This window comes from Pseudopipra pipra, chromosome W, assembly GCF_036250125.1.
Source record: "Pseudopipra pipra isolate bDixPip1 chromosome W, bDixPip1.hap1, whole genome shotgun sequence".
NCBI lineage: Eukaryota > Metazoa > Chordata > Aves > Passeriformes > Pipridae > Pseudopipra > Pseudopipra pipra.
Genome location: NC_087580.1, coordinates 7,447,040 through 7,470,586, shown reverse-complemented (window position 1 = coordinate 7,470,586; position 23,547 = coordinate 7,447,040). Strand labels below are relative to the sequence as shown.

General features: G+C 58.4%; 2 protein-coding genes across 2 annotated transcripts; one reads left to right on the top strand and one right to left on the bottom strand.

The window, feature by feature from the left end:
- LOC135405904 (antigen peptide transporter 1-like) lies at positions 1 to 8,781 on the bottom strand. The gene is made up of 10 exons (XM_064640443.1): positions 8,328 to 8,781; positions 7,172 to 7,274; positions 6,748 to 7,093; positions 5,888 to 6,085; positions 5,063 to 5,191; positions 4,230 to 4,436; positions 3,103 to 3,276; positions 2,229 to 2,397; positions 1,404 to 1,540; positions 1 to 678 (listed from the first exon to the last, which is right to left on the bottom strand). Exons 1-10 carry the CDS (start codon positions 8,422 to 8,424, stop codon positions 403 to 405), a joined length of 1,836 nt encoding a protein of 611 aa, XP_064496513.1. The 5' UTR covers positions 8,425 to 8,781; the 3' UTR covers positions 1 to 402.
- Positions 8,782 to 8,987: 206 nt separating this feature from the next.
- Positions 8,988 to 19,827, top strand: LOC135405903 (antigen peptide transporter 2-like). Its single transcript, XM_064640442.1, is given in 12 exon segments — positions 8,988 to 9,088; positions 9,677 to 10,269; positions 11,138 to 11,246; positions 11,324 to 11,454; positions 12,014 to 12,219; positions 16,489 to 16,686; positions 17,202 to 17,330; positions 17,410 to 17,598; positions 17,816 to 17,989; positions 18,402 to 18,561; positions 18,868 to 18,995; positions 19,581 to 19,827. Coding segments are annotated over 11 exon segments (2,175 nt in total). The 5' UTR covers positions 8,988 to 9,088; positions 9,677 to 9,746; the 3' UTR covers positions 19,809 to 19,827.
- Positions 19,828 to 23,547: the final 3,720 nt, after the last annotated feature.

The window sequence follows — 23,547 nt, the reverse complement described above, 5'->3', positions numbered from 1 at the left end:
ACTGATTTCACACTTGGTCACTGTCACAGGCCTGGCCCCGCGGTCCCCTGCCCCACCCCGGGGTCCCCATGTCTGTGTCACCAGTGTCCCCATCCCTGTCCCCAGTGTCCCCAACCCATCTCTTGTGTCCCCAGCCAGCCCCTGGTGTCCCCAGTGTCCCCATCCAACCTCAATGTCACCATCCCTGTCCCTGGTGGCCCCATGTCTGTCCCCTGTGTCCCCATCCCTAATCCCACTGTCCCTATGCCACCTCAGTGTCCCAAACCTATATGCAGTATCTCCCTCCCTGTCCCCCATGTCCCCATCCTTGTCCCTGATGTCCCCATCCCCAGTGTCACCACCCCCAGTGTCCTCAGCCCAGGTCCTGGTGTCCCCATCCCTAATCCGTGTCCTTGTTTCACCTCAGTGTCCCCCACCCCTACTGTCCCCAGTGTCCCCCTCCCCATCCCCAGTGTCCTCAGTGTCCCCTCCCCATTCCCAGGTGTCCCCGCTGTCCCCTACTGTCTCCCAGGGGGGTGTCCTCAGCTCCCCAGGGCTGCCCAGCTCCCGCAGCCACCCCCCCTCCAGCAGGGCCACCCTGGGTGCCCGCCGGGCCAGAGCCACCTGCCCTGTCACCAGCAGCACCGCTGGCCCCTCCCCGGCCCCGAGGCCACCAGGACCCAGCAGCTCTTGCTCCACCTGTGGGGACACGGAGGGGTCAGGGGATGGGGGACATGGGGGACACGGGGGGAGCCCAGGGGCACTGGGGGGACCCTGGGGTGGGGGGAGACATGGTAGTGTCAGGGGACCCCTGGGTGGGGGGACAGGGGGGACACAAGTGGGGATCTAGAGAGTGAGGACACAGGGATTGGAGTCATGGGGACACGGGAGTCACAGGGTGCAGAGACCCAGGGAATGTGGGGACATTGGGACACAGGAGACCTGGGGACATGGAAGGGAAAAGGGGGTACATGGGGACCCAGGGGACATGGGGATGAGGGACCCAGGGACGTGGGGACCCAGAGGTTATGGAAACACAGGGAGTGGGGACACAGGGGATGTAGGGACACAGGGACCGAGGAGATGTAGGGGATGTGGGGACCCGGGGGATGAGGGGACATGGCATCCAAGGGACATGGGGACCTATAGGACGCCGGGATTTGGGACCCAGGGGACATGAGGGACTTGGCGACATGAGGATCCGGGGGACGTGGGGGCAGGGTCCCAGGGGATGTGGTGACCCGGGAGACCCCAGGGGACGTGAGGGGCAGTGACCAAGGGGACACGGGGACTGGGGACCTGGAGGACACGGGGACCCAGGGACGGGGGGGATGGGGACCCAAGGGACATGGGGACCCAGGGACCCAGGGGATGGGGCCATGGGGCCAGGGGATGCGAGGACCGGGTCCAGTGCTGTGACCCACCTGGCGCCGGGTCACGGGGTCAAGTGCCCGCGTGGGTTCGTCCAGCACCAGCAGCCGGGGGGTCCTGAGCAGGGCCCGGGCCAGCGCCACCCCCTGCGCCTGCCCCCCCGAGAGCTGCATCCCCCGTGGGCCCACCTCTGGGGACAGAGGGGACACCGTGGGGACACCACAGAGACACACTGGGGACACACTGGGGACACACTGGGGAGCCGCACCCACTGTACACCCACCTCTGGGGACAGTAAGGGGACAGGGAGGGGACACCATGGGGGCACTGTGGGGACACCGTGGGGATGGTAAGTGGACACTATGGGTATGACGAGGGGACGTTATGAGGACACAGTGGGGACACCACAGGGATACATTAGGGACACTATGGGGACATGCTGGGGAGATGCTGGGGACACATTGCGGGGATCACCCCCCCCTCCTCACTTCTAGGGACAGAGAAGAAACTATGGGGACAGCACAGCAACACCATAAGGACACCATGGGGAGATACCGGGGACGTGTTGGGGAGCTGCACCCCCTGCATTCCCAGTTCTGGGAAGACAGGGGGGACAGTGAGGGGACAGCGAGGAGGCAGAGAGGGAACACCATGGGGACACTGTGGGGATACTATGGGGACACTACAGGGACACTCTGGGGATGGTGAGGGGACACCATGGGGACAATAAGGGAACAGGGAGGGGACAGAGTGGGACATGGTGGGGAGGCTGTGGGGACATTACAGGACACCTTGGAGATGGTGAGAGAACATTATGGGGACACACTGGGAACACTACAGGGACATGGCAGGGACGCCAGGGGGACATGCTGTCTTACCTGTGTCGTAGCCATGTGGCAGCCGTGTGGCCCAGGTGTGCACCCCCACCCGCTGTGCTGCCGCTGTCACCTGTGTCACCTGCATCCCCTCCCCGTGTCCCCAACCCAGCGTGATGTTGGCACTGAGGGAGCGGGACAGGAGGGACGGAGACTGCAGGACACCAGCCACCTGCAGGGACAGGGGACATAGGGGGACAGAAGGACATGGAGGTATATGGGGGGACATGATGGCATACGGGGGGACATGGGGACATGGAGAACATTGGTACATGGGGGACACAGTGGCAAGAACAAGGAGGGAACACCTGGGGACACGGGGCGCTGGGAAGGCCATGGTGGGGCTGGCTGGTGACATGCGGGTAGCCATGGGGATCTGTTGGGGACACAGTGGTGACCCAAGGGTGGCAGCAGAGGACACCAGGCAACCCAGGGGTGGCAGTGGGGACCAATGAGGGGTGCAGAGTGACATGGTGGTGACCATGGTGGACCACTGGTGACACAGGGGTGGCACTGGGGAGTCACTGGTGAGCCTGGGGTGGCAGTGGGGACTTGTTGGGAACCCATTGGAGACCTGGGGGTGGCCACGGGGACCCGTTGGTGACCCACTGATGACCCAGGGGACATGTAGGTGACGCAGGGGTGGCAGCGGGAACCTGCTGGGGACCCAGGGGTGACCCGGGCATAGCACTGCGGATCTGGGGTGACTCAGGGGTGGCCTGGGGTGTCACCTTGTCACTGCAAGGCAGGACCTACACAGGGTGGGTCAGAGGGTGTTTGGTGACAAGGGCTGGCAGTGGGGACCCGGGGTGACTCAGGGGTGGCAGTGGGGCTGTGCAGGTGGCCATAGTGAGCCGGGGTGACCCGGGGGTGTCACCTGTCGCCGCAGGGCGGGGTCCGCGCGGGGGCTCAGGGGGGTCCCGTCCAGCAGCACCGTCCCGCCCGCCAGGGGGCGCAGTCCCAGCGCCGCCGCCGCCAGGGAGCTCTTCCCGCCGCCAGGGGGCGCCAGCACGGCCAGGAGCTCCCCTGGAGCCAGAGACAGAGACACCCCCTGGCGGCAGGAGAGGGGATGGGATCGCACCGGGAATGGGAACAGCGGGAACGGGAACAGCGGGAGAGGGGATTGGGGATCGCACCGGGAATAGGAACAGCGGGAATGGGAACAGCGGGAGAGGGGATGGGATCGCACCGGGAATGGGAACAGCGGGAACGGGAACAGCGGGAGACGGGATTGGGGATCGCACCAGGAATGGGAACAGCGGGAACGGGAACAGCGGGAGACGGGATTGGGGATCGCACCAGGAATGGGAACAGCGGGAATGGGAACAGCGGGAGACGGGATTGGGGATCGCACCGGGAATGGGATCACATCAGGAGCAACGGGAACAGCGGGAACAACAGGAGAGGGGATTGGGGATCGCACTGGGAATGAGAACCACAGGAGCAGCGGGAGAGGGGATTGGGGATCGCTCTGGAATGGGATCACACGGGGAGCAATGGGAACAATGGGAGAGGGCACTGGGGATCGCACTGGGAATGGGATCACACCGGGAAAAATGGGAGAGGGGATTGACGATCGCACCAGGAATTGGATCATAGCAGGAAGAGGGATGGCAATGGGAATGGGGATTGCAATGGGAATGCAATCACACTGGGAATAGGGATTGCATCAGGAGAGGGGATCACACTTGGAATGGGGATAGAACCGGGAAAGGGGATTGTACCAGCACTTCCATGTGAACCATATCCCCACCGGGTGCCCCCATATCCTCACCATGTCCCCATGTCCCCCCACAACTTCCAATCTCCTCCATGTCCCCCCACATCCCCGCATAGCCCCCATGTCCCTATGTCCCATCTGTGTCCCCCTGTATCTTCCCCTGTCCCCCCATGTCCCCCATCTCCCTCACCTCCCCTCTATGTCCCATGGACCCCATTTCCCCATTTCCTCAATATCTCTGTGTCCCCTCCTGACCCCCCATGTCCTCCATGCCCCCCTGTCACCTTGAGGACGGGCTCGGACCGCCCGGGGTAGGTCACGTAGACGTCCTTGAGACACAGGCCTGGAGTCTTGGAGGCCTCATGGCCCCGGGGGGTGGCAGGTGACAGTGTCCCCACAGGTGCCACCCACTTGGCCTTGTCCAGCAGCTCCAGGAGTGTCTCGGAGGAGCCGACAGCCTTAGCCAGGACTGGGAGGTACAACAGCAGGGCCTGGGGACACAGGGACACTGGGGGATTTGTGGACATGGGCATGGGGACATGGGCATGGGGATAGGGAGGGACACAACCAGGAAGGCATGGGGACATGGCAGGGATTGGGGAAATGGAGGGGACATGGCAGGGGGGACGTTGGGGACTTGGGGGGGACATGGCTGGGACAGGCATGGGTACATGGATGGGGACACAGGGACATGGAAGGGGACAGGGGGACCTGGTAAGGACATGGCAGGTGCACACTGAGACACAGTGAGGGGACATGGGGAGGATCTGAGGACACGGAGGGGACACAGTAGGGTTGGGGTGGGGACAGAGCGGACAGGGATGGGGACATGACTAGGAGAACATGGGGACATGGGGGGACAGCTGGGAAGGTGTGGGGACACGGGGACATGGTGGGGGGACATGGGAGAACACAGTGACATGGGGAATGGGGCTGGGGACAGGACAGGGACACGCTGGGGACATACCGGGGACACATTGGGGATAGGTTGGGGACAGAATGGGGATACACTGGAGACAAGCGGGGAAAACATTGGGGATAGGTTGGGGACACAGGAGGGACAGGTTGGGGACACATTGAGAATAGGCTGGGGACACAGTGGGGACATGCTCCTCACATCCACAGCCCGGGTGAAGTTCAGGTGGCACATGAGGATGGTGACCAGCTCCCCAGGGGTGATGGTCCCTGCAGTCACCAAGTGTCCCCCCCCAAGGAGTAGCCCCAGCTTCATGACCAGCGTCGGGAACTGGGGACATGGGGACACAGGGTCACATGGGGTCACCCCAGCCCCATGTCACTGTGTCCCCCAGTCCCATGCCACCACGTTCCTGTGTCCCCAGCCCCCTGTCACCACATCTCCCATCCCTGTGCCACCCATCCCTGTGTCCCCATGTCCCCTGTCTCCATACCCTCTATCCCCATAACCCCATGTCCTCATGTCCCCCAGCCCCCTGCCACTTCAATCCCACGTCCCCTGTCCCCCGGTCCCCCTGTCCCCATGTCCCTCAGCCCCCTGCCACCATGTCCACCAGCCCTGTGCCACCTTTCCCTGTGTTCCCTGTCCCCATGTCCCCATCTCCATGCCACTGCATCCAATGTCCCCTAGCTCCCTGCTGCCACGTCCCCATGTCCCCTCTTACAATGCCACCCTGTCCCCATGTCCCCCAGCCCTGTGCCACCCATCTGCATGTCCCCTATCCGTGGATCACCATGTCCGCATGTCCTCTGGCCCTTTGCCAATACACCCAACATCCCCATCCCCATGCCCCCATGCCCCATGTCCCTGGGCCCCCTGCCACCCTGTCTTCGCCCCTATTTCCCCCATTCCTGCATCCCCCATCCCCATGTCCCCATCCCCCTGCCACCATGTCCTCCGTTTCCATACCACTGTTCCTCATTCCCCTGTGCCCCCCATCCCTGTGTCCCCCCAGTGTCCCCGTACCCCGCTGGCCCAGCGCCCAGCCCCGTAGGCCAGGGCCTCCCCACACTCCAGCTGGTGGCCGTGGCTGAGGCGCTGCTGGACACGTGCGGTCACTCCGGCCTCATGTCCGAAGGCCCGGACGGTCCTCAGGGCCCCCAGTGACTCCACGGCCACCGCGGTGGCATCAGCCAGCGCCGCCCGCGCCCGCCGCGCCAGGTCCTGGGGACACACGGGACAGGGGGTCACCACAGGGTTGGAGGGCACAGAGGGTGGACAGGGTGGGGACAGGGAGGGGACAGAGGAGCCACCACAGAGTCACGGGGGGTTACAGAAAGCACACGGGGGTTACACTGGAGTCACTGCAGGGTCACTGCATGGGATCATGGGGGGACACAGAGGGAACAGGGGGTCACCCTGGAGACAGGGAGGTCACCTCGAGGTCACCATGCAGATGGGGAGACAGGGAGGGCACAGGGGACAGAAAGAGGTGACAGTGGGCATTGGGAGGTGACAACAGGCACCAGGAGGGGACAGGAGGGACTTGGACAGAACCCAGGGAGATGATGAGGGGCCTTGGGAGGTGCCATGGGGTACAGGGAGGTGACCAGGGGTGCAGAGAGGGGACAGGGGGCCCAGGGAGGTGACATGGGCTGCAGGGAGGTGACAAGGGGCCCAGAAGAGTGACCGGGGTGCAGGGACAAAGGTACAGATCACAAAGGGAGGTAACAAGAGGCCCAAGGAAGTGATGAGGATTCTGGAGAGGTGACGAGGGGCCCAGGGAGAGGACAGGGGGTGCAGGGAGGTGACACTGGGGACACAGACGTGACAAGGGGCCAAGGGAGCTGACAAGGTACTCGCAGTCCCTGTGTCCCTCTCGGTACCTGCTGGATGCCTGCGATGGCACGTGGCAGCAGCAGGAGGAGGGGCAGCACCAGGAGTGTGACCAGGGCCAGCAGCGGGGCCAGTGAGGCCATCACGGCGAGCAGGGCCCCGGCCCGGGCCAGCGCCCACAGCGCCGGGACCACCGCGTCGGCCAGCGCCGCGTGCGCCGCCTCCGCGTCCCCCGTCACCCGTGCGGCCACCGCACCCGGCGTGTCTCCCAGGCTGCCCCCCGGGCCGGGCACGTCCCCCCGCAGCACCGCGGCCACCGCGCCGCACTGGAGTCGCGCCCGTGCCCGCGTCAGCGCCACGGCCGCCGTGCCGTCACAGACCAGCTCGGTGAGGGCACTGCAGGGACAGCGGGGTCAGGGGGCACCGAGGGGCATCGCCACCTCGGGGTGTCCCCCCGGCCCTGCAGTCACCCACCTGCCGAGCCCCAGCACCACCAAGGGCCACATGGCCGCTGACGTGTCCTCCTGTGTCACCTGGTCAGTGATGTGGCCCGTGAAGTATGGGCCTGCCACCTCACCTGTGGGGACACTCTGACAGTGGGTGGGGAGCCCCTGACTTGGGGGCTGAGCCCCAAGAAGTGGGTACTGACCACTCTCAAAATTGGGGGTTGAGCTCTGAAATTGGGTCCTGACCCCCTCCATTGCGGGCTAAGACCCCAAACTTGGGGGTTGAACTTTGAAAATTGGGTCCAGAGAACCCAAAGTTGAGTGTTGACCCCTGAAAATTGGGTGCTGACCCTCCAAATTGGGTCCTGACTCCCTAAACTTGGGTGTGGGGCCCTACAAAATTGGGTGTTGAGCCCCGAAATTGAGTGCTGATCCCCTCCATACTGGGTCCTGGCCCCTAAAATTGGTTGATTGGCCCACCAGATTTGCACCCGACCCCACACAACTGAACCCAAAATTGGGTCCTGACCCCCCAAAATTACGTGCTGATCCCTCACGTTGGGTAATGGCCCCCAAATTGGGTACTGCACACCTAAAATTGGGTGTGTATCCCTGAAAATTGGGTGTTGAGCCCTGAAATTGGGTCCTGATGCCCCTAAGTCGAGTGGTGACTCCCTAGTGGACCTGCACTGCAAAATGGGCTGTGGACCCCTGAAAAGTGGGTGTTGAACCACTAAATTGGGTCTGACTCTTTAAAGTTGGATGTCACCCCCCCAAACTGAGTCTTGACCCTTGAAAATTTGGTCCCGACCTGCCAAAATTGTCTCCAAAATGGGTCCTGACCAGCCAAAAATGTGTTCCAACTGCCCAAATTGGTTTCTGGTCTCCCAAAATTGGGTCCTGCCTCCCCAAAATTGGGTCCTAACCCCTCAAATCACCCCCCAGAGGGGTCCTGCCCCCCCACATATTGGGTCCTGCTCCACCAAATTGAGTCTCGACCCCCGAATTGGGTTCTGACCCCTCAAACTGGGTCCTGCTCCCCCAGATCAGGTCCTGCCCCCCCCCAGTCGGCTCCTTCCCTCCCCCAATCGGGCCCTGTCCCCCCAAATCGGGTCTTTTCCCCCCCAGTGGTGTCCTGACCCCCAAATCGGGTCCTGCCCCCCCGAATAGGGGTCCCCCCCTACCGAGGGCCGAGGCCACCATCAGCACCCCCACCAGCGCCCACTGCCCGCACTCGGGGCGCAGCAGGGCCAGGAGCCGGCGGATGGCGGGGGACAACATCGGGGGGCGGGGGGCGCGGAGAGGTCCCGGTCTGGTCCCAGTGGGTCCTGGTTCTGCTTTCAGTGGGTCCCGGTGAGTCGCGGTGGGTCCTAGTGGGTCCTGGTTCTGCTCCCGGTGGCTCCCAGTGGCTCCCGGTTCTGGTGCCTGTGTCTTCCGGTGGGTCCCGGTTCTGCTCCCGGTGGGTCCCAGTCGTGGTTCCGGCGTATCCCGACGTGTCCCGGTGTATCCCGGTGTCCCAGTCCGCCCCAGCCCTTCTCAGCCCTTCCCAGTCCCCCCAGTCCCCCCGGTCCTTTCCCGGCAGCCGCCGCCGTTTCCCGGAAAGCCGAAGGCGCGCGGGGCGGGGGCGGGGTCAGCGGAGACTCCGCCCTGGGAATCCCCGGGAACCCCAGCTTGGCCCCGCCCACAGCCGCGATGGCGGCGCTGACTGGTTAATGGTCCCGTTACGTCATCGGTTACCGGGCAGAGGGAGCCGGAGCAGGTTGTGAAGAGGACGGGGAGGGGGCAAAAAGAGGGCGGGCTCTGGGCGGGGCCGGGGCGGAACGGGGCGGGGCCGGGGCGGGAGAGGGCGTGGTCTCGGGAGAAATTTTAGCGGAGAGTTCTGCGGGGCTGAACTGGAAGCACTGGTGTGGATTGGTGAGCTGAGGGGTCTGTACTGGGAGCACTGGTGAGCTGAGGGGGCCATACTGGGAGCACTGGTGTGGACTGGGGAGCTGAGGGGGCCGTATTGGGAGCACTGGTGTGGACTGGGGAGTGCCCAAGTCTGTACTGGGAGCACTGGTATGGACTGGGGAGTGCCCCAGTCTGTACTGGGAGCGCTGGTGAGCTGAGGGGGCCATACTGGGAGCACTGGTGTGGACTGGGGAGCTGAGGGGGCCGTATTGGGAGCACTGGTGTGGACTGGGGAGTGCCCAAGTCTGTACTGAGAGCACTGGTATGGACTGGGGAGTGCCCCGGTCTGTACTGGGAGCGCTGGTATGGACTGGGGAGCTCAGGGAACTGGACTGGAAGCACTGGTGTGGGCTGGGGAGCACCCCAGTCTGTACTGGGAGAGCTGGTGTGGACTGGGGAGCACCCCAGTCTGTACTGGGAGCACTAGCATGGACTGGGGAGCACCCCAGTCTGTACTGGGAGCACTAGCATGGACTGGGGAGCACCCCAGTCTGTACTGGGAGCACCCCAGTCTGAGCTGGGAGCACTGGTGTGGACTGGTGAGCCCCCAGATCCTAACTGGTGTTAACTGGTGAGTTCACAGGCTGCCGAAGCCCAGCACAGGAGCTGCACTGGAAGCCGTACTGGGAGGACTGGTCCGTGCCGGTTCCACCATGGCACTGCCGCCCGCCACGCTGCTCCCCGGGGTGCTGCTGGTGGCTGACGCGCTGGCACTGGTGTTACTGGGGCCGCTGGTGCCGGCCCTGGCGCCCATGGGGGTGGCGGGCGTGTGGCTCGAGGCCGCCCTGCGCCTGCCCTTCCTGGCCACAGCCCCCCGGCTCCTGACCCCGCACCGGCCCCCCGGAGCCACCGCGGCCGCAGTCGCCGCCGCCGCCACCCCCGCGGTCTTCGGAACCCTCCGGAGCCTCCTGGGGCCGCCCGGGGCCAGGCCGGGGCTCTTGGCGGCCGCGGCGCCTGCCTGGCTCGGGGTCACCCACGCGGCCACTGCACTGGCCCTGCTGGCCTGGGCCACACCTCTGATGCCCGGCAGCGTCCCTGAGGCCTCTCCCGGTGTCCCCAAGACCCTCGGCGGTGTCCCCAAGGCTCCTGCTGCCTTCAGGAGGGTCCTGGCGCTGGCCTGGTCTGAGTGGAAAGTCCTTGGAGCCGCCTTCCTTTGCCTCATGCTGGCAGCCACTGGTGGGTGACGGTGCAGGGAGGGTGAGGGCACGTGGGGACGGCCACTGACCCCCCATTCATTGAGCCTTGCAGCCCCGAACTGGGGGCTGACTCCCCCCAGACTGGGCAGGGACCACCCCAAAGTTGGGTGTGGAGCCCCTAAATTTGATGTTGAACGCCCAGATTTGGAGCTGACTCCCTAAATTGAGTGGTGACCACTCCGAACTTGGGTGTTGAACCTCCAAACTGGGAGCCGACCCCCCCGAAATTGGGAGCTGATCCCCCAAATTGGGTGCTCACCACCCCAAAATTGGGAGCTGGCCCTCCAAAATTGGATCCTGGACCTCCAAACTTGGCTCTTCATTGCCCTAAATTGGCTGCTGAGCCCTATGACTGGGTGCTGACCATCCCAAAATTGGGTGCTGAGCCCCTACACTGGGATTTGACCACCCAAAAATTGGGTGGTGACACCCCTATAATTGGGTGCTGACTACCCAAAAATTGGGTGGTGACACCCCTATAATTGGGTGCTGACTACCCAAAAATTGGGTCCTGACCAATCAAACTTGGGTGTTAACCCCCACAAAGTTGGGTGTTGACCCTCAAACTTAGGGTCTGATGCCCAAAAATGGGTGTTGACCCCCAAGAAATTGGGTCCTGACCCCTCAAATTGGGTGCTGAACCCCCAAAATTAGGTGTCAAACCCCCAAATTTGGTCTCAAATCCCTACACTGGGCGCTGACACCACAAAATTGAGTCCTGACCCCTTGAAATTGTCTCCCGCCGCCACCAAATCACGTCTTGTCCCCTCAATCGAGTCCTGCCCCCACAATCGGGTCCCCCCATGCCAGCGGTAGTGCCGCGGTGACACGGTCCTGGTGACGCCCAGGGGAGACGGCGGGGCCGTACGTCACCGGGAAGGTGCTGGACGCCATCAGGAACAGAGACGGACTCACCGCTGGAGCTGTTGGGATGGTGGTGGCCGCCGAAGCAGCCAGGTGGGTCATGGCATTCCCAGTGTCCATGCCCGTGTCCCCATGTCCCCAACGTCCCCAATGTCACTGTGTGCCCCCAGTGTCCTGTTCTCTGGGTGCCGTGGGTGGCTCTTCCTGCTGGCGGCAGCGCGTCTCCGGCAGAGCCTGCGCCTCCAGCTCTTCTCCCACCTGGTGCACCAGGACCTGGATTTCTTCCAGGGAATGCCGGCAGGTAATGGGACATGGCCCAGACCTGTCCCATCCCACCATCCCACCAGGGGACTCCAGTCCCCATCCCACCATTATATCCTTTTCCCATCATCCTGTTATCCTAGTTCCCATCCCATTCTACCCCACCCATCTATTATCCCATCCCACCATCCCATTCTCCTCATTCCCATTCTTACTATTCCATCCCTTTCTATCCTATCCCATTTTCCCAGTCTCATTGTACTATCCTCTCTGAATCCCACTATCCTATCCCACTGCCCTGTGCTCATTCTCATTCCCATCCCATCATCCCATCCCCACTGTCCCATCCCTATCAGTCCATTCCCACCATTCCCGTTGCCACCATCCCCTTTCTCATCATTCTGTCCTCCCAGTCCCCATCCCATCTTGTCCCCCCCATTATCCCATTTTGCTATCCCATTCCATATCCTGACCTTCATCCTGTCATCCCATCCCACCATCTCCATTCCTGCCATCCCATCCCAACTGTCCGATCCTGCCCTGCCATTCCCATCCCATGTCCTCCCCCCATGATCCCAATCTCCTTTCCTGCCCCGCAGCCGAGCTCTCAGCGCGGTTTTCCACGGAGGTGCCGCTGGTGTCCATGGCGGTGCCGAGGGGAACCAACCTGCTGCTCCGCAGCCTGGGAATGGCACTGGTGGTGGGGATGGCCATGGTGTGGCTGGCACCGGGGCTGGCACTGCTGGCACTGCTGGAGCTGCCCCTCGGAATCACCACCCGCCGCATCCACAGCGCCCGGAAACAGGTTGGGAATATGGGAGGGGAGGAGAGGTGGAAAGGGGGCACAGCGGTGGGATAATGGAGTGGGAATGGTGGGGGTGGGATGGAGAGCAGGGGAATGGGATGGTGGGGATGGGAATGGTGGGATGGGATGGTGTTGCGGTCTGAAGGGAAGAGGGGACAGGACATGAGGATAGGTGCAAGCAGACTTGTTTATTCAGGCGTGCGCCCGATTCTTAACCGTCCCGCCAGGGGAAGGGGGCAGTACATCGGGTGGGCTATCAGACAGACAAATGGGGGAGCAAATCAGAACAGGGCACAGGCAAAAGGGGGAGGAGGAAGCCTGGGCATGTGCAGTTGTGCACTGTGTAGCATGAATACAGTGAAACCACATAATAACAGTAAAGTCCATATGAAAGTCCTGCCAATTGCTGTATGCTTTTCTCCATGCCTGGAACTGTTCCCATCCTGAATCTTGCTTCTCCACATCTCACCCTTTCTTATTAGTTTGAAAAATGCCTGTTGCGATAGTCCTTTTTGCAGCATGCTGTGACACAGGAAATAGTTAGTAACAAAACAAACAGAGAAAGCAAAATTTCAAAACAGGTGGACAGTTGCATTTGCTGAGTGACTCCCCCCCTAAAAATTGTTTCCAGCCCGAGATGCTACTGCTCCATGGTGTCTAAAGCTTAGTGATTGATAGTGGTCTTCTGTGGACTACGAGATCCTGGAAAGTAAGCAGAACATGTTAGAAGAGAGAATTTAGGATTGGGATCACGTGATAAGGGAACTGCAGGGATTGCTGTGATTTCCTGGTACTTGCTGAAGGGATGGGCTACGCAGGATGGAACGCGGTTGAGGGGGTGCTGCCTTGTTTCTTGACAGCTCACAGGTGCACTGTTTAAGATCTGGCATTGAATTAAAAGTCACTTTTCTTCTCAAGTCTGGTGACTTTTTAGGAGGCAGCAGTTCTCCATAGATGTTAGTAAGAGACCTGCAATCTTTTGTCCAGTGTCTGCCTTTCCCACATCATTTGCATGGCGTCTTGGGAAGCTCAGTCTTTGTAGTTAATTGTGGGCAGTTCTTTTTAATATGTCCTGTCTCCCCACAGTGAAAACAGGTTTGTGGTCCAGCTAAACCTTCAGCTATTAGTCTTGCTTTATGAGAATTAGACCCCACATTCTTACAAGCCTCTATCATCTCCAGGAGTGTAGGATCCTTTAGCATTTTTAAGACTTGTTGGCAATCCTCGTTAGCCTTTTCAATCACAAGTTTATTAAACAGAATGTCTTGGCTTTCCTTTTGCTGGACTTGCCGTGCTATAGCTTCCTTTAGCCGGGTTATAAAGTCCACAAAAGGTTCTGTTGAGCCCTGATGAATTAGGGTGAAGGAGGGTGTTTGGACATATGCATCAGCAACCTTTTTAAAGGCCTCCATTGCCAGATCTTTTGTAATATCTAAGTATTTTAAATCCACAAGAGCCTGGTCTTGTCGGCTGGCATAGTTACCCTCTCCATACAGCATATCAATAGCATTTTTTACAGGAATACCACGCCTCTCCATCTTTTCATTGACATATTTAACTATAAGACGTTTCCATTCCGCTTCAAAAATGGATGCCTGCACAGTCGATAACAGTCCATCAATTACCACTTTGATATCATAAGGTATTAACCGGCAGGCGAGAAAAAACGATTCAAAAAGTCCAACAGTATAGAGTGAGCCTAAACCGTACTCTACAATCGCTTTTTTGATGTCCTTTAACATAGTATAAGACACCGGACGCCACTCAGGGGCACGACCTTCCTCTAGGTAAATTGGAAAAGCTTTTAAAAACTCGGCATCGTTAGCCTGTGCGGCTTCTCTCTGGAAAGCTTTCCAAATATCGTTGCATGGAAGAGAGGCATTTGCTATCCTGCAACTGCCGGGAGCCTCGGTAACAAAGGCTTCATGGGCGTGGCCATCTTCCCGGGTGTTATCGTCGGAAGAGGCTCTGGCCCTGCTCCTTAGTTTCCATCTACCCCGGGAGGGTGATGACGTGGGGGTAGAGGCAGCGCTGGAGGGAGAGGATGTTCTGGTGGGAGGGTCTGTGGTCATGCCGGGGGCGTAGGGGGGCGGGCGCGAAGGCGGGCTGGGGGGCGGTGCCGGCCGAGCTTCCATGGACGGGCTGGGGGGCGGTGCCGGCGGGAGACGCGCGAAATCTTTGCATGCCGTTTCTCCACACTGCGCGCTCCCGCGCTCGCTCCCTGCTCTCCTGGGTTTCGCCCACGAGGCCGCTTAGCTCACCCACGCCATGATGCCGGTATTCCGTGCTTTATTTCTCCCTCCCGCCGTCCGCGCTCTCCCCCGCCCCCCCGCCGCTCCAGGACCCTCGAGGCTCGTCCATTTTTGGGGATGGGGGCTTGGATTTTTGCTCAGATTCTTGGAGGTTTTCATTGGAACTCATCAACTGATGCTGCAGCATCATCAGAATCAATCTCCAGGCAATTAAGGCCTCAGTAGCAATTTTGTCTCCCCTCTCTTTCGCTCTCCAGATATTGTATCCAATTTTCTCCCAGTCTTTTACAGACATGCTGTCGGAGATTGCTTCCCCTCTGTTTTCAAGCCATTTAGCAAGGGATTTTGAGGATTTTTTGTCTAAAGGGTGTCCATTTTCCAAAATAAAGTCTTTAAGCTTGCGGTATACAAACTTTTGAGGGGTAGATAGCGAGAGGCCCATATTTTTGGAGTTACTTAGGCCTCTGTTAGTCTGTAGTTGGTTTTAAAGTTGATTTTGTGAGGGTGGGAGATGGGATTAGAGGTTTTTCCCGGAGCTCACCTTTCTTGGTGCAGTGGCTATCTTGCCGTAATCTGGGGTTCTACCGGGAAGGACCAGTGAGACGAAAACGCTTCTCTCAGCGCTGTCTAAGCCCTTTGTGGCGTGGGAGAGGTTTTCTTAAGGTAAAAACCTTTTCTGCCCGACGGTGGGCGCCATCTGTCGCAGTCCGAAGGGAAGAGGGGACAGGACATGAGGATAGGTGCAAGCAGACTTGTTTATTCAGGTGTGCACCCGATTCTTAACCGTCCCGCCAGAGGAAGGGGGCAGAACCTCGGGTGGGCTATCAGACAGACAAATGGGGGAGCAAATCAGAACAGGGCACAGGCAAAAGGGGGAGGAGGAAGCCTGGGCATGTGCAGTTGTGCACTGTGTAGCATGAATACAGTGAAACCACATAATAACAGTAAAGTCCATATGAAAGTCCTGCCAATTGCTGTATGCTTTTCTCCATGCCTGGAACTGTTCCCATCCTGAATCTTGCTTCTCCACAGGATGGGATGGAAACTGGATGTACAGGATGGGATGATATGATGGCAATGCTGGGGATGGGGCAGGATGGAGTGATGGAGATGGGATGGAATGGGATGTGATGGGTTAGTGAAGATGGGATGGAGAGCAGGGTCATGTGACAGGGGATGAGTTAGGATGGGATGGGATGGTGTGAATGCTGGGATGGGGACAGAGGGATGGGGTGAAATAGAATGAGATGATGGGATGGGGTGTATATCAGGGGATGGGCCAGTGGGGATAGGAGGGGGATAACGGGGAAGAGACTGCACAGAATTGGTGGATTTGGGAGTGGTGGGATGAGGCTATGAAGATGGAACAGAATGGTGGGATGGGATGGGGATGGTGGGTACGGGAATGCTGGGATGAGGACCAGGGTGATGGGATGATGGGATGGGATCAGGTGGGATGGAGACAGGATGGGACAGTGGGGACAGGACAGTGGGATGAGAAAAGAAATGGGATAGGAATGGATGCAATGGGGGGATGGGATGGTGGAATGCGTACTGGGGAGGACTGGATGGTGGGATCGGGATGGTGTAGAAGAGACGGGATGGCACAGTTGGGATAGGAATGATGGGAACAAGATGGGATTGGGATGGGACGGGATGGGATGGGACAGGATGGAACAGGATGGGATGGTTGGATGGAGACCAGAGAGATGGGAGTGGGGAAGGTGACCAGAGGAATGGGATGTTGGGAATATGAATGGGGGGGATGGGACGGGAGAGTGAGAGTGGGGATTGTGGGATGGGGACTGAGAGATAGGATGAGATAGCAGGATGGGAAGTGGGAAGGATGGCATGATGGCATGGGAATGGTGGGGATAGGAGGGAGACCACGGGTGCGAGATGGTGGGAATGCAATTGTGAGTTTGCGATGGGTGTGATGGGAATTCTGGGGACGGGATGTGGATGGTGGGCCAGGAGAGTAGTCTGGGAAAGCTGGGCACCCCCCGTGCCTCCGCAGGCGCTGCAGCGATCCATGCTGGAAGCATCTGCCCGGACGGCCTCAGAGGTGCAGGAATCCATCGCCGCTATCGAGACGATCCAGATCTTCTCAGCAGAGGAGGAGGAGGAGGAGCGGCACAGCCAGAACCTGGACAAGGAGCTGAGGCTGAAGGAGCAGATGGAGTTGGAGTTGGCAGGATTCACCCTCATCCATAGGGTCAGGGGGGCTGGGAATGGGAATAGCAACACCAGGAATGGGGACAATGGGATCAGGGATGAGGACACTGGGATGGGGGCACTGGGAGCAGGATGGGGACACCCAGGAAAGGGGACACCAGGAGCTGGGATGGGGACAGCAGGAATGGGAGTGGGAAGACCAGAATAGGGACACTGGGATCAGGGATGGGGACACCAGGAATGGGAATGTCAACACCTGCAGGATGGGGTCTCCAGGACAAGGGATGCGAACACCAGAATTGGGAATGGGGACACCAGGAAAGGAAGTAGGGAGGCTGAGGACAAGGGATGGGAACACCAGGATCAGGAATGGGGACACCAGTAAAGGAAGTGGGGAGACTGGGACAGGGATACCAAGACCAGTTATGGAGACACTGGGAATGGGGACACCAGGACGAGGTTGGGGGCACTGGGACTGGGATGAGGACACTAGGGACAGGATGGGGACACCAGGAGCAGGAATGGGGACACCAGTATCCCTGTTCCCACCTACAGGTCCTCCGACTGGCCATCCGGGTCCTGGTGCTCTTCCGGAGCCACCAGCAGCTCCGTGATGGATCCATCACTCCTGGGGTCCTTGTCACCTTCCTGCTGTACCGGGACACGGTTGGCAGCCATGTCCAGGTGATCCCATGGAATCCATGTGTCCATCCATCCATCCCCGTTTCCATCCATCCTGGTGCCACCCCCTCCCCTTCCCCAGGTGCTGCTCATCGGCTTCAATGAATTCATGACCAACATGGCTGCTGGGCAGAAAATCTGGGAATAACTGGATCAGGAACCCACGAGGGACACTGGGGGGACACTGGAGCCTTCCAAGCTCCGGGGTGACATCACCTTCCAGAGGGTCTGCTTCACATATCCCGGGCATCCAGAGCGCCCTGTGCTGAAGGTGGGTCTGAGGGGAGTGGGGATTCCCAGGCATGGGAATTCCAATGTCATTCTGCAGGATGTGTCCTTCAAGGCAGATCCAGGGGAGGTTGTGCATTCCCAGGGATGGGATGGTGTCATCCTTTCCGTCTTGCAGGATATGTCCTTCAAGGCATATCCTGGGTAGGTGTGGATTCCCAGGGATGGGAATTCCAGCATCACCTGTCTCCATCCTGCAGGACGTGTCCTTCGAGGTGCGTTCCGGGGAGGTGACGGCACTGGCAGGGCCCAATGGGAGCGGAAAGAGCACAGCCGTGGCACTGCTGGAGCGGCTGCGGGATCCTGGGAGCGGGAAGGTGCTGCTGGATGGGATCCCACTGCAGGAATATGAACACCAGTACCTACACCGGCAGGTGGAGAAAGCAGGGAGACTGGGAACACCAGGAGCAGGATGGAGACAATGGGACAGGCATGGGGGCTGAAATGGAATTGGGACCTGGGAGACAGGGGTGGGGACATTGGGAAAAGGGATGGGTACACCAGGGACAGGATGGAGACACTGAGGTGGGATGGGGACAGTGGCAAATGGGATGGGGACACTGGGTACAGGGATGAGGACAGTAGGAAAAAGGATGGGGACACCAGGCATAGGAATGGGGACAGTGGGAAATGGGATGGGAACATCAAGGATGGGGTTGGGGACAGTGGGATTAGGGAGGGAGACCATGGGGACAGTGATGGGGACACCAAGACTGGGATCGGGCCATGGAACATGGATGGGGACACCAGGAGCTGAGACGGCTCACAGGCTCGGGGCCGGGGCAGGTGGTGCTGGTGGAGCAGGATCCTCTCCTGTTTTCCGGAACGATCCGTGAGAATGTTGTGCTGGGGCTGGAGCGCTGTGAGGAGTCGGAGCTGCGGGAGGCGGCCACTGCTGCCGGAGCCATGGAGTTCATCCAGGGGCTGGAACAAGGCTGGGACACCGGTGAGAGCTGGGGGGTCCTGGAGGAATCCTGGGGCCAGGGACTTCATCTCGGGGTTGGAGTGGGACTGGGACACTGGTGAGAACCGGGGGGGGCTCCCACGGGAATCCTGGAACCAGGGGCTTCATCCCAGAGTTGGAGTGGGACTGGGACACCGGTGAGAGCTGGGAGCATGGGGGCACCCCTGAAATGGATCCTGCTGTTTTTGGGATACTCTGGCAGAGGTGGCTGAGCATGGGGGTGATTGGAAGATGGATGTGGGGGACCCCAGGGGCTGGATCCCACTGATCCCATGGGATCCCCCACAGAGGTGGGGGAGCTTGGGGGGCGGTTGGCGGCGGGGGAGCGGTGTCGCCTGGCCCTGGCCCGGGCCCTGCTCCGGCGTCCGACTGTCCTCATTCTCGACGAGGCGCTGGATGACGGAGACGAGGGGGCGGTGAGTGGGGTGGGATGAGGGGGATTGGGTGGGACTGAGGTGAGATGGACAATAGAGGGATGGGATGGCTGAGATGGGACTGGGGGGAGGGGATGGTGGGAATATGAGGTAGTGGGATGGTGGTGGGAATGATGAGATGAAGACAAAGGAATTGGATGGGATGGGGTAGGTCAACAAGGTAGGGAGTGGGAAGGTGGGAAGAGGCTGGGGAAATGGGACAAGATGGTGGGATGGGAATAGTGAGGATGGGATAAAAACCGGGCAGGTGGGATGGTAGCAAGTTGAGATGAATGGATGAAGATAAAGAGATGTGATGGGGCTGGATGGGATGGTGTAGGAATGGTGGAGTTGGGAATGTTGGAATGAGGACAGAGAGATGGAATGGGATGGGATGGAGGGGCTGGGGTGGTGGGAATGGGGTGGGATGGGACAATGTGGACGGAGACAGTGGGGAGAGGACAGGAAAGTTGGAGTGGAGATGTGGGTGGTGAAGGGGTGGGGTGGGATGGGTTGGTTGGGGTGGGATGGGATGGGATTGGGTGGGGCAGGGTTGGATGGGATGGGATCAGGGTTCTCTGGCCCCAGGCGCAGCGCTGGGTGCGCACTGGGCTCGCCCGGACCGTGCTGGTCGTCTCCCACCGGCCGCGGGTGCTGGAAGCAGCCGATCGCCTCGTGGTGCTGGAGCGTGGGGCCGTGGCAGAGGCAGGAACACCGACGGAGCTGCGGGAACGCCACGGGGCCTACAGCCGCCTGCTCCAGGGCGGAGGTGGGACCGGGCAGCCCGACGCCACGGGAGAGGGAGGCAGGGAATAAAGGGAAATTGGTGTCCCCATTCCTGGTGTTTGTGTCCCATCCCTGTTTCTAGTGTCCCTAGTCCCTGTGTCCTGTGGGTCCCTCATCCCGCCATCCCCTGGATCCCCACTCCCTGTGTCCTTTTGATTCTCCTCCCCATTCCACCAGGGATGGGAAGTGGGGGGGGGTATAGCGAGGGGCTTAATTTCCAGCTGGGCTTAAAACCACAACAGTGGGGACATGAGGGACATGTGGTGGGCAGGGATACAGGGAACACAAGGACCAAAGTAAAACTTGTATGTTTAATACAGTTTAATAATTGTAAATAAAGTAAAATGCAATAATAATGGTAAATGATAATAATAATAATGGTAATAGAAAGAGAAAACAAAGTGATACACAGTGCAATTGCTCACCACCTGCAGACTGATGCCAGACCCCTTTGCCCACACCCAGATAGGCCCCTTCCAGATAGCTGCCCCCAGTTTGTATCCTGAGCATAATATTCCATGGTGTGGAATATCCCCTTGCTCAGTTCGGGTCCCCTGACCCAGCTGTGCTCCCTCTCAATTTCTTTTGTGAATCTCGTCAGTGGCAGAGCAGGAGACAAGAAAAAAAAGAGTCCTTGACTCGGGATAAACACGACTTAGAAAAAAACCCAAACCATTGGTGTGTTATCAGCACCATTCTCATTCCGAATCCAAAACTCCTGCTTGGTGTGGCTACAACTGCACCGAAAGGGAACGTGCTACTCAGCTGGTTGAAAGCTTCTCTTACAGTGTTGTTATTTGTTTAGTATATATTTATTTATATATATATAGTAAAGAACCCTACATTTTTGCCTGAAAGCCTCTTAATTTTAAAGCTATAATACTTTGGAGGGAGGGGGGGTCTTCTTTCTATTCCAGGAAGGTTCCTGCCTTCTTTGACTGACATTTGTCTTTAAACCAAAACAAAATCTTGGTGCCCAAGTGAGGCATCGAGAGAAAAGTTGGAAAAAGAATAACAGTTCTTGGGTAATCCATTTCTGTATTGGATATAGAACCCCGTAGGCATCATGCTATTCAATTTTTTGTTTTTCTGATACCTATTCATGCAGAAGCATATGGGTTCATAGGCAGGTTTTTTGACCTGGGTCCTCAAACCAAGACAGCTGTGGCTATTGTTGATTTCCTACATTGGATTCATGACACTGTGAATTCAACGCTGTAGGTCTCATGTGGAATGTATTTTCAAGGTTGTCTTCCTGCCCTCGCCTAACCTGTTACCTCTGGGGGTTAGTGATAATTGGCATCAAGCCTTGGGGAGAAATGCAGGGGAGCTTTTTTTCCCAATTCTTCACCCATTTCCTATTCAGGTCTGCTACAACAGCTTTGGGGAAGTTTAAATTCTCTCTAGATGCCAGAGATACCTTTGTGCTTTGTCTGCAAGCTTGTGTCATTATGGCCTATCTTATTTACGAAGCTAGGGAAGGATCCTTCGAGAACATGTTCCACCCCAGGGGCAGAAAACTTTGAGTGGCACAGGTTGTGGGAGGACATGGGTAAGTTCTTGGAAAATTGTTCTGCTCCAATGCCATGGAAGTTCACCCTTGAAAAACTCCAGGATCCCACAAAAGTAATGAGATCTGTGAGGGAGAAATGCCGTGGTAGTTGCATGCGGGGCTTTGGCCACTGCCTACCAAAATCTGCTTGGTCTGGTGCAGCACCTCCAGGGGGAAAAGGAAGAGAGTAAAACACCTGGCACCATGGTGACTCAGGATGTAGCTAAACTAGGAGAACAGTCCAGGCCAATAGAAGTTGCCCCTATCCAAAAAAAGGAAATATAAGACCAAATCAGTTTGTCCGGTGGACGATGATGAGGAGGCAGCACCCTCACAGATAGCAGACCCAGAGCCAGAGAGCATCACTGAGTCCCTGTCCTTTGACAACCTCTGCAGTCTGCAGAAAGATGTTAACACCCGAGCAAGCCCATTTTGACCTGGTTGGTCCGAGTTTGGGACCTTATGGATGAAGGCTTGCAACGTGATGGCACCGAAACGAGGTTTTTGGGATCTCTGGCCCAGGATGTGGGCATTGACCAGGTGTTTCTGAGGGAATCAAAATCCCTTTCTCTCTGGGCACAGCTTCTAACAAGCTGTGAGAGAAGTTTGCTTACAGGGACCGCCTGCAGGAGCATCATCATAAAGTGGCCTGTAAGACCATGGAGGAAGGGATCCTATGCCTGAGGGAAATGGCACTGTTAGAGGTACTTTTTAGAAGGGACAGGCAACCCGATAGCAACCCCAACTGGGTCAGGTGCACGTCACAGATGTGGTGGAGCCTTTCACGCCAGGGGCCATCCAGTCTCCTGGTGTCTACATATTCTGAGGGAAACTGAGAGACAGTGGGCTCTGTAACAAACTCAGAATGTACGGTGGCATGGTCCATACCCCACTACAGGCCCTTATTTCTACTGCAGGGACATTGATTGAGAGTCTTGAGGCACTAAATGCAGAGGCAAAAGATGAACAGAAAAATCTCAGAGGAGAGATTAAGGAGAACAGTTTCCATGTGGCAGCTTTGTGAACCAGAGCCTCTGAGGTCAGAGCCAGATGACCTCCAGCTAGAGAAAGGGGACAGACCCCATGAACTGAGCTGTGGTCCTTCCTACTTGACCATGGGGAAGACAAGAGACAGTGGGACAGGAAACCTACCCGTGCCCTGGCAGCCCGAGGACAAGAACTGAAGGAGAGAGAAAAAAGGAAGTCAGTGAGTGTAAGTGCAGTGCAGGTTTCCCATGGGCAAGGATCTGACCCGCCAGAAGGTACCTCCCATGTGTATTCACAGGGAAAGAGCTGTGATGGCCATAACCAAGACCAGTGTTAGAGGGGCCCTGCCTCTAGCCAGGTAGAGGCACGGGACAACCGTGTCTATTGGACTGTGTGGATCCGATGGCCTGGCACATCAGACCCACAAGAACACAAGGCTCTGGCTGACACTGGTGCTCAGTGTACGTTAACGCCATCAGGACAGGTGGGACCAGAGACTGTTTCCATTTCTGGGGTGACAGGAGTGTCTCAAGACAATGTTGGAAGCTGAAGTGAGCTTGATCGTGAGGGACTGGCAGAAACACCCCCTTGTAACTGGCCCAGATGCCCCATTATCCTAGGCATTGGCTACCTCTGGAATGGGTACTTCAAAGACTCAAAAGGACATTGATGGGCCTTTGGAATTGCTGCTGTGGAGATAGAAGGGATTAAGCGAATGAACACCTTGCCTGGACTGTCACAAAATCCTTCTGCTGGGAGACTCTTGAAGGTAGACAAACAGCAGGTGCCAGTTGCCACCTCAACAGTACATTGCTGCCAGTACTGAACCAGTCGACACTTGGTGATCCCCATCCACAAGAGGATCCCGGAACTGGAGAGCTGAGGAGTGGTCAGCAAGACCCACTCACTCTTCAACAGCCCCATTTAGCCTGTGGGTAAGTCTGGTGGGGAATGGAGACTGACTGGACTATTGTGACTTGAATGAAGTCACCCCACCATTGGGTGCTGCTGTGCTGGACATGCTGGAGCTTCCATACAAACTGGAGTCCAAGGCAGCCAAGTGGTGTCACCATTGACATTGCAAACATGTTTTTCTCCATTCATTTGGCAGCAGAGTGCTGGCCACAGTTTGCTTTCACCAGGAGGGGTGTATAGTACCCCCAGAATTGACTGCTCCAGGAGTGGAAACAAAGCCCCAGCATCAGCCATGGACTGATCCGGGCTGCACTA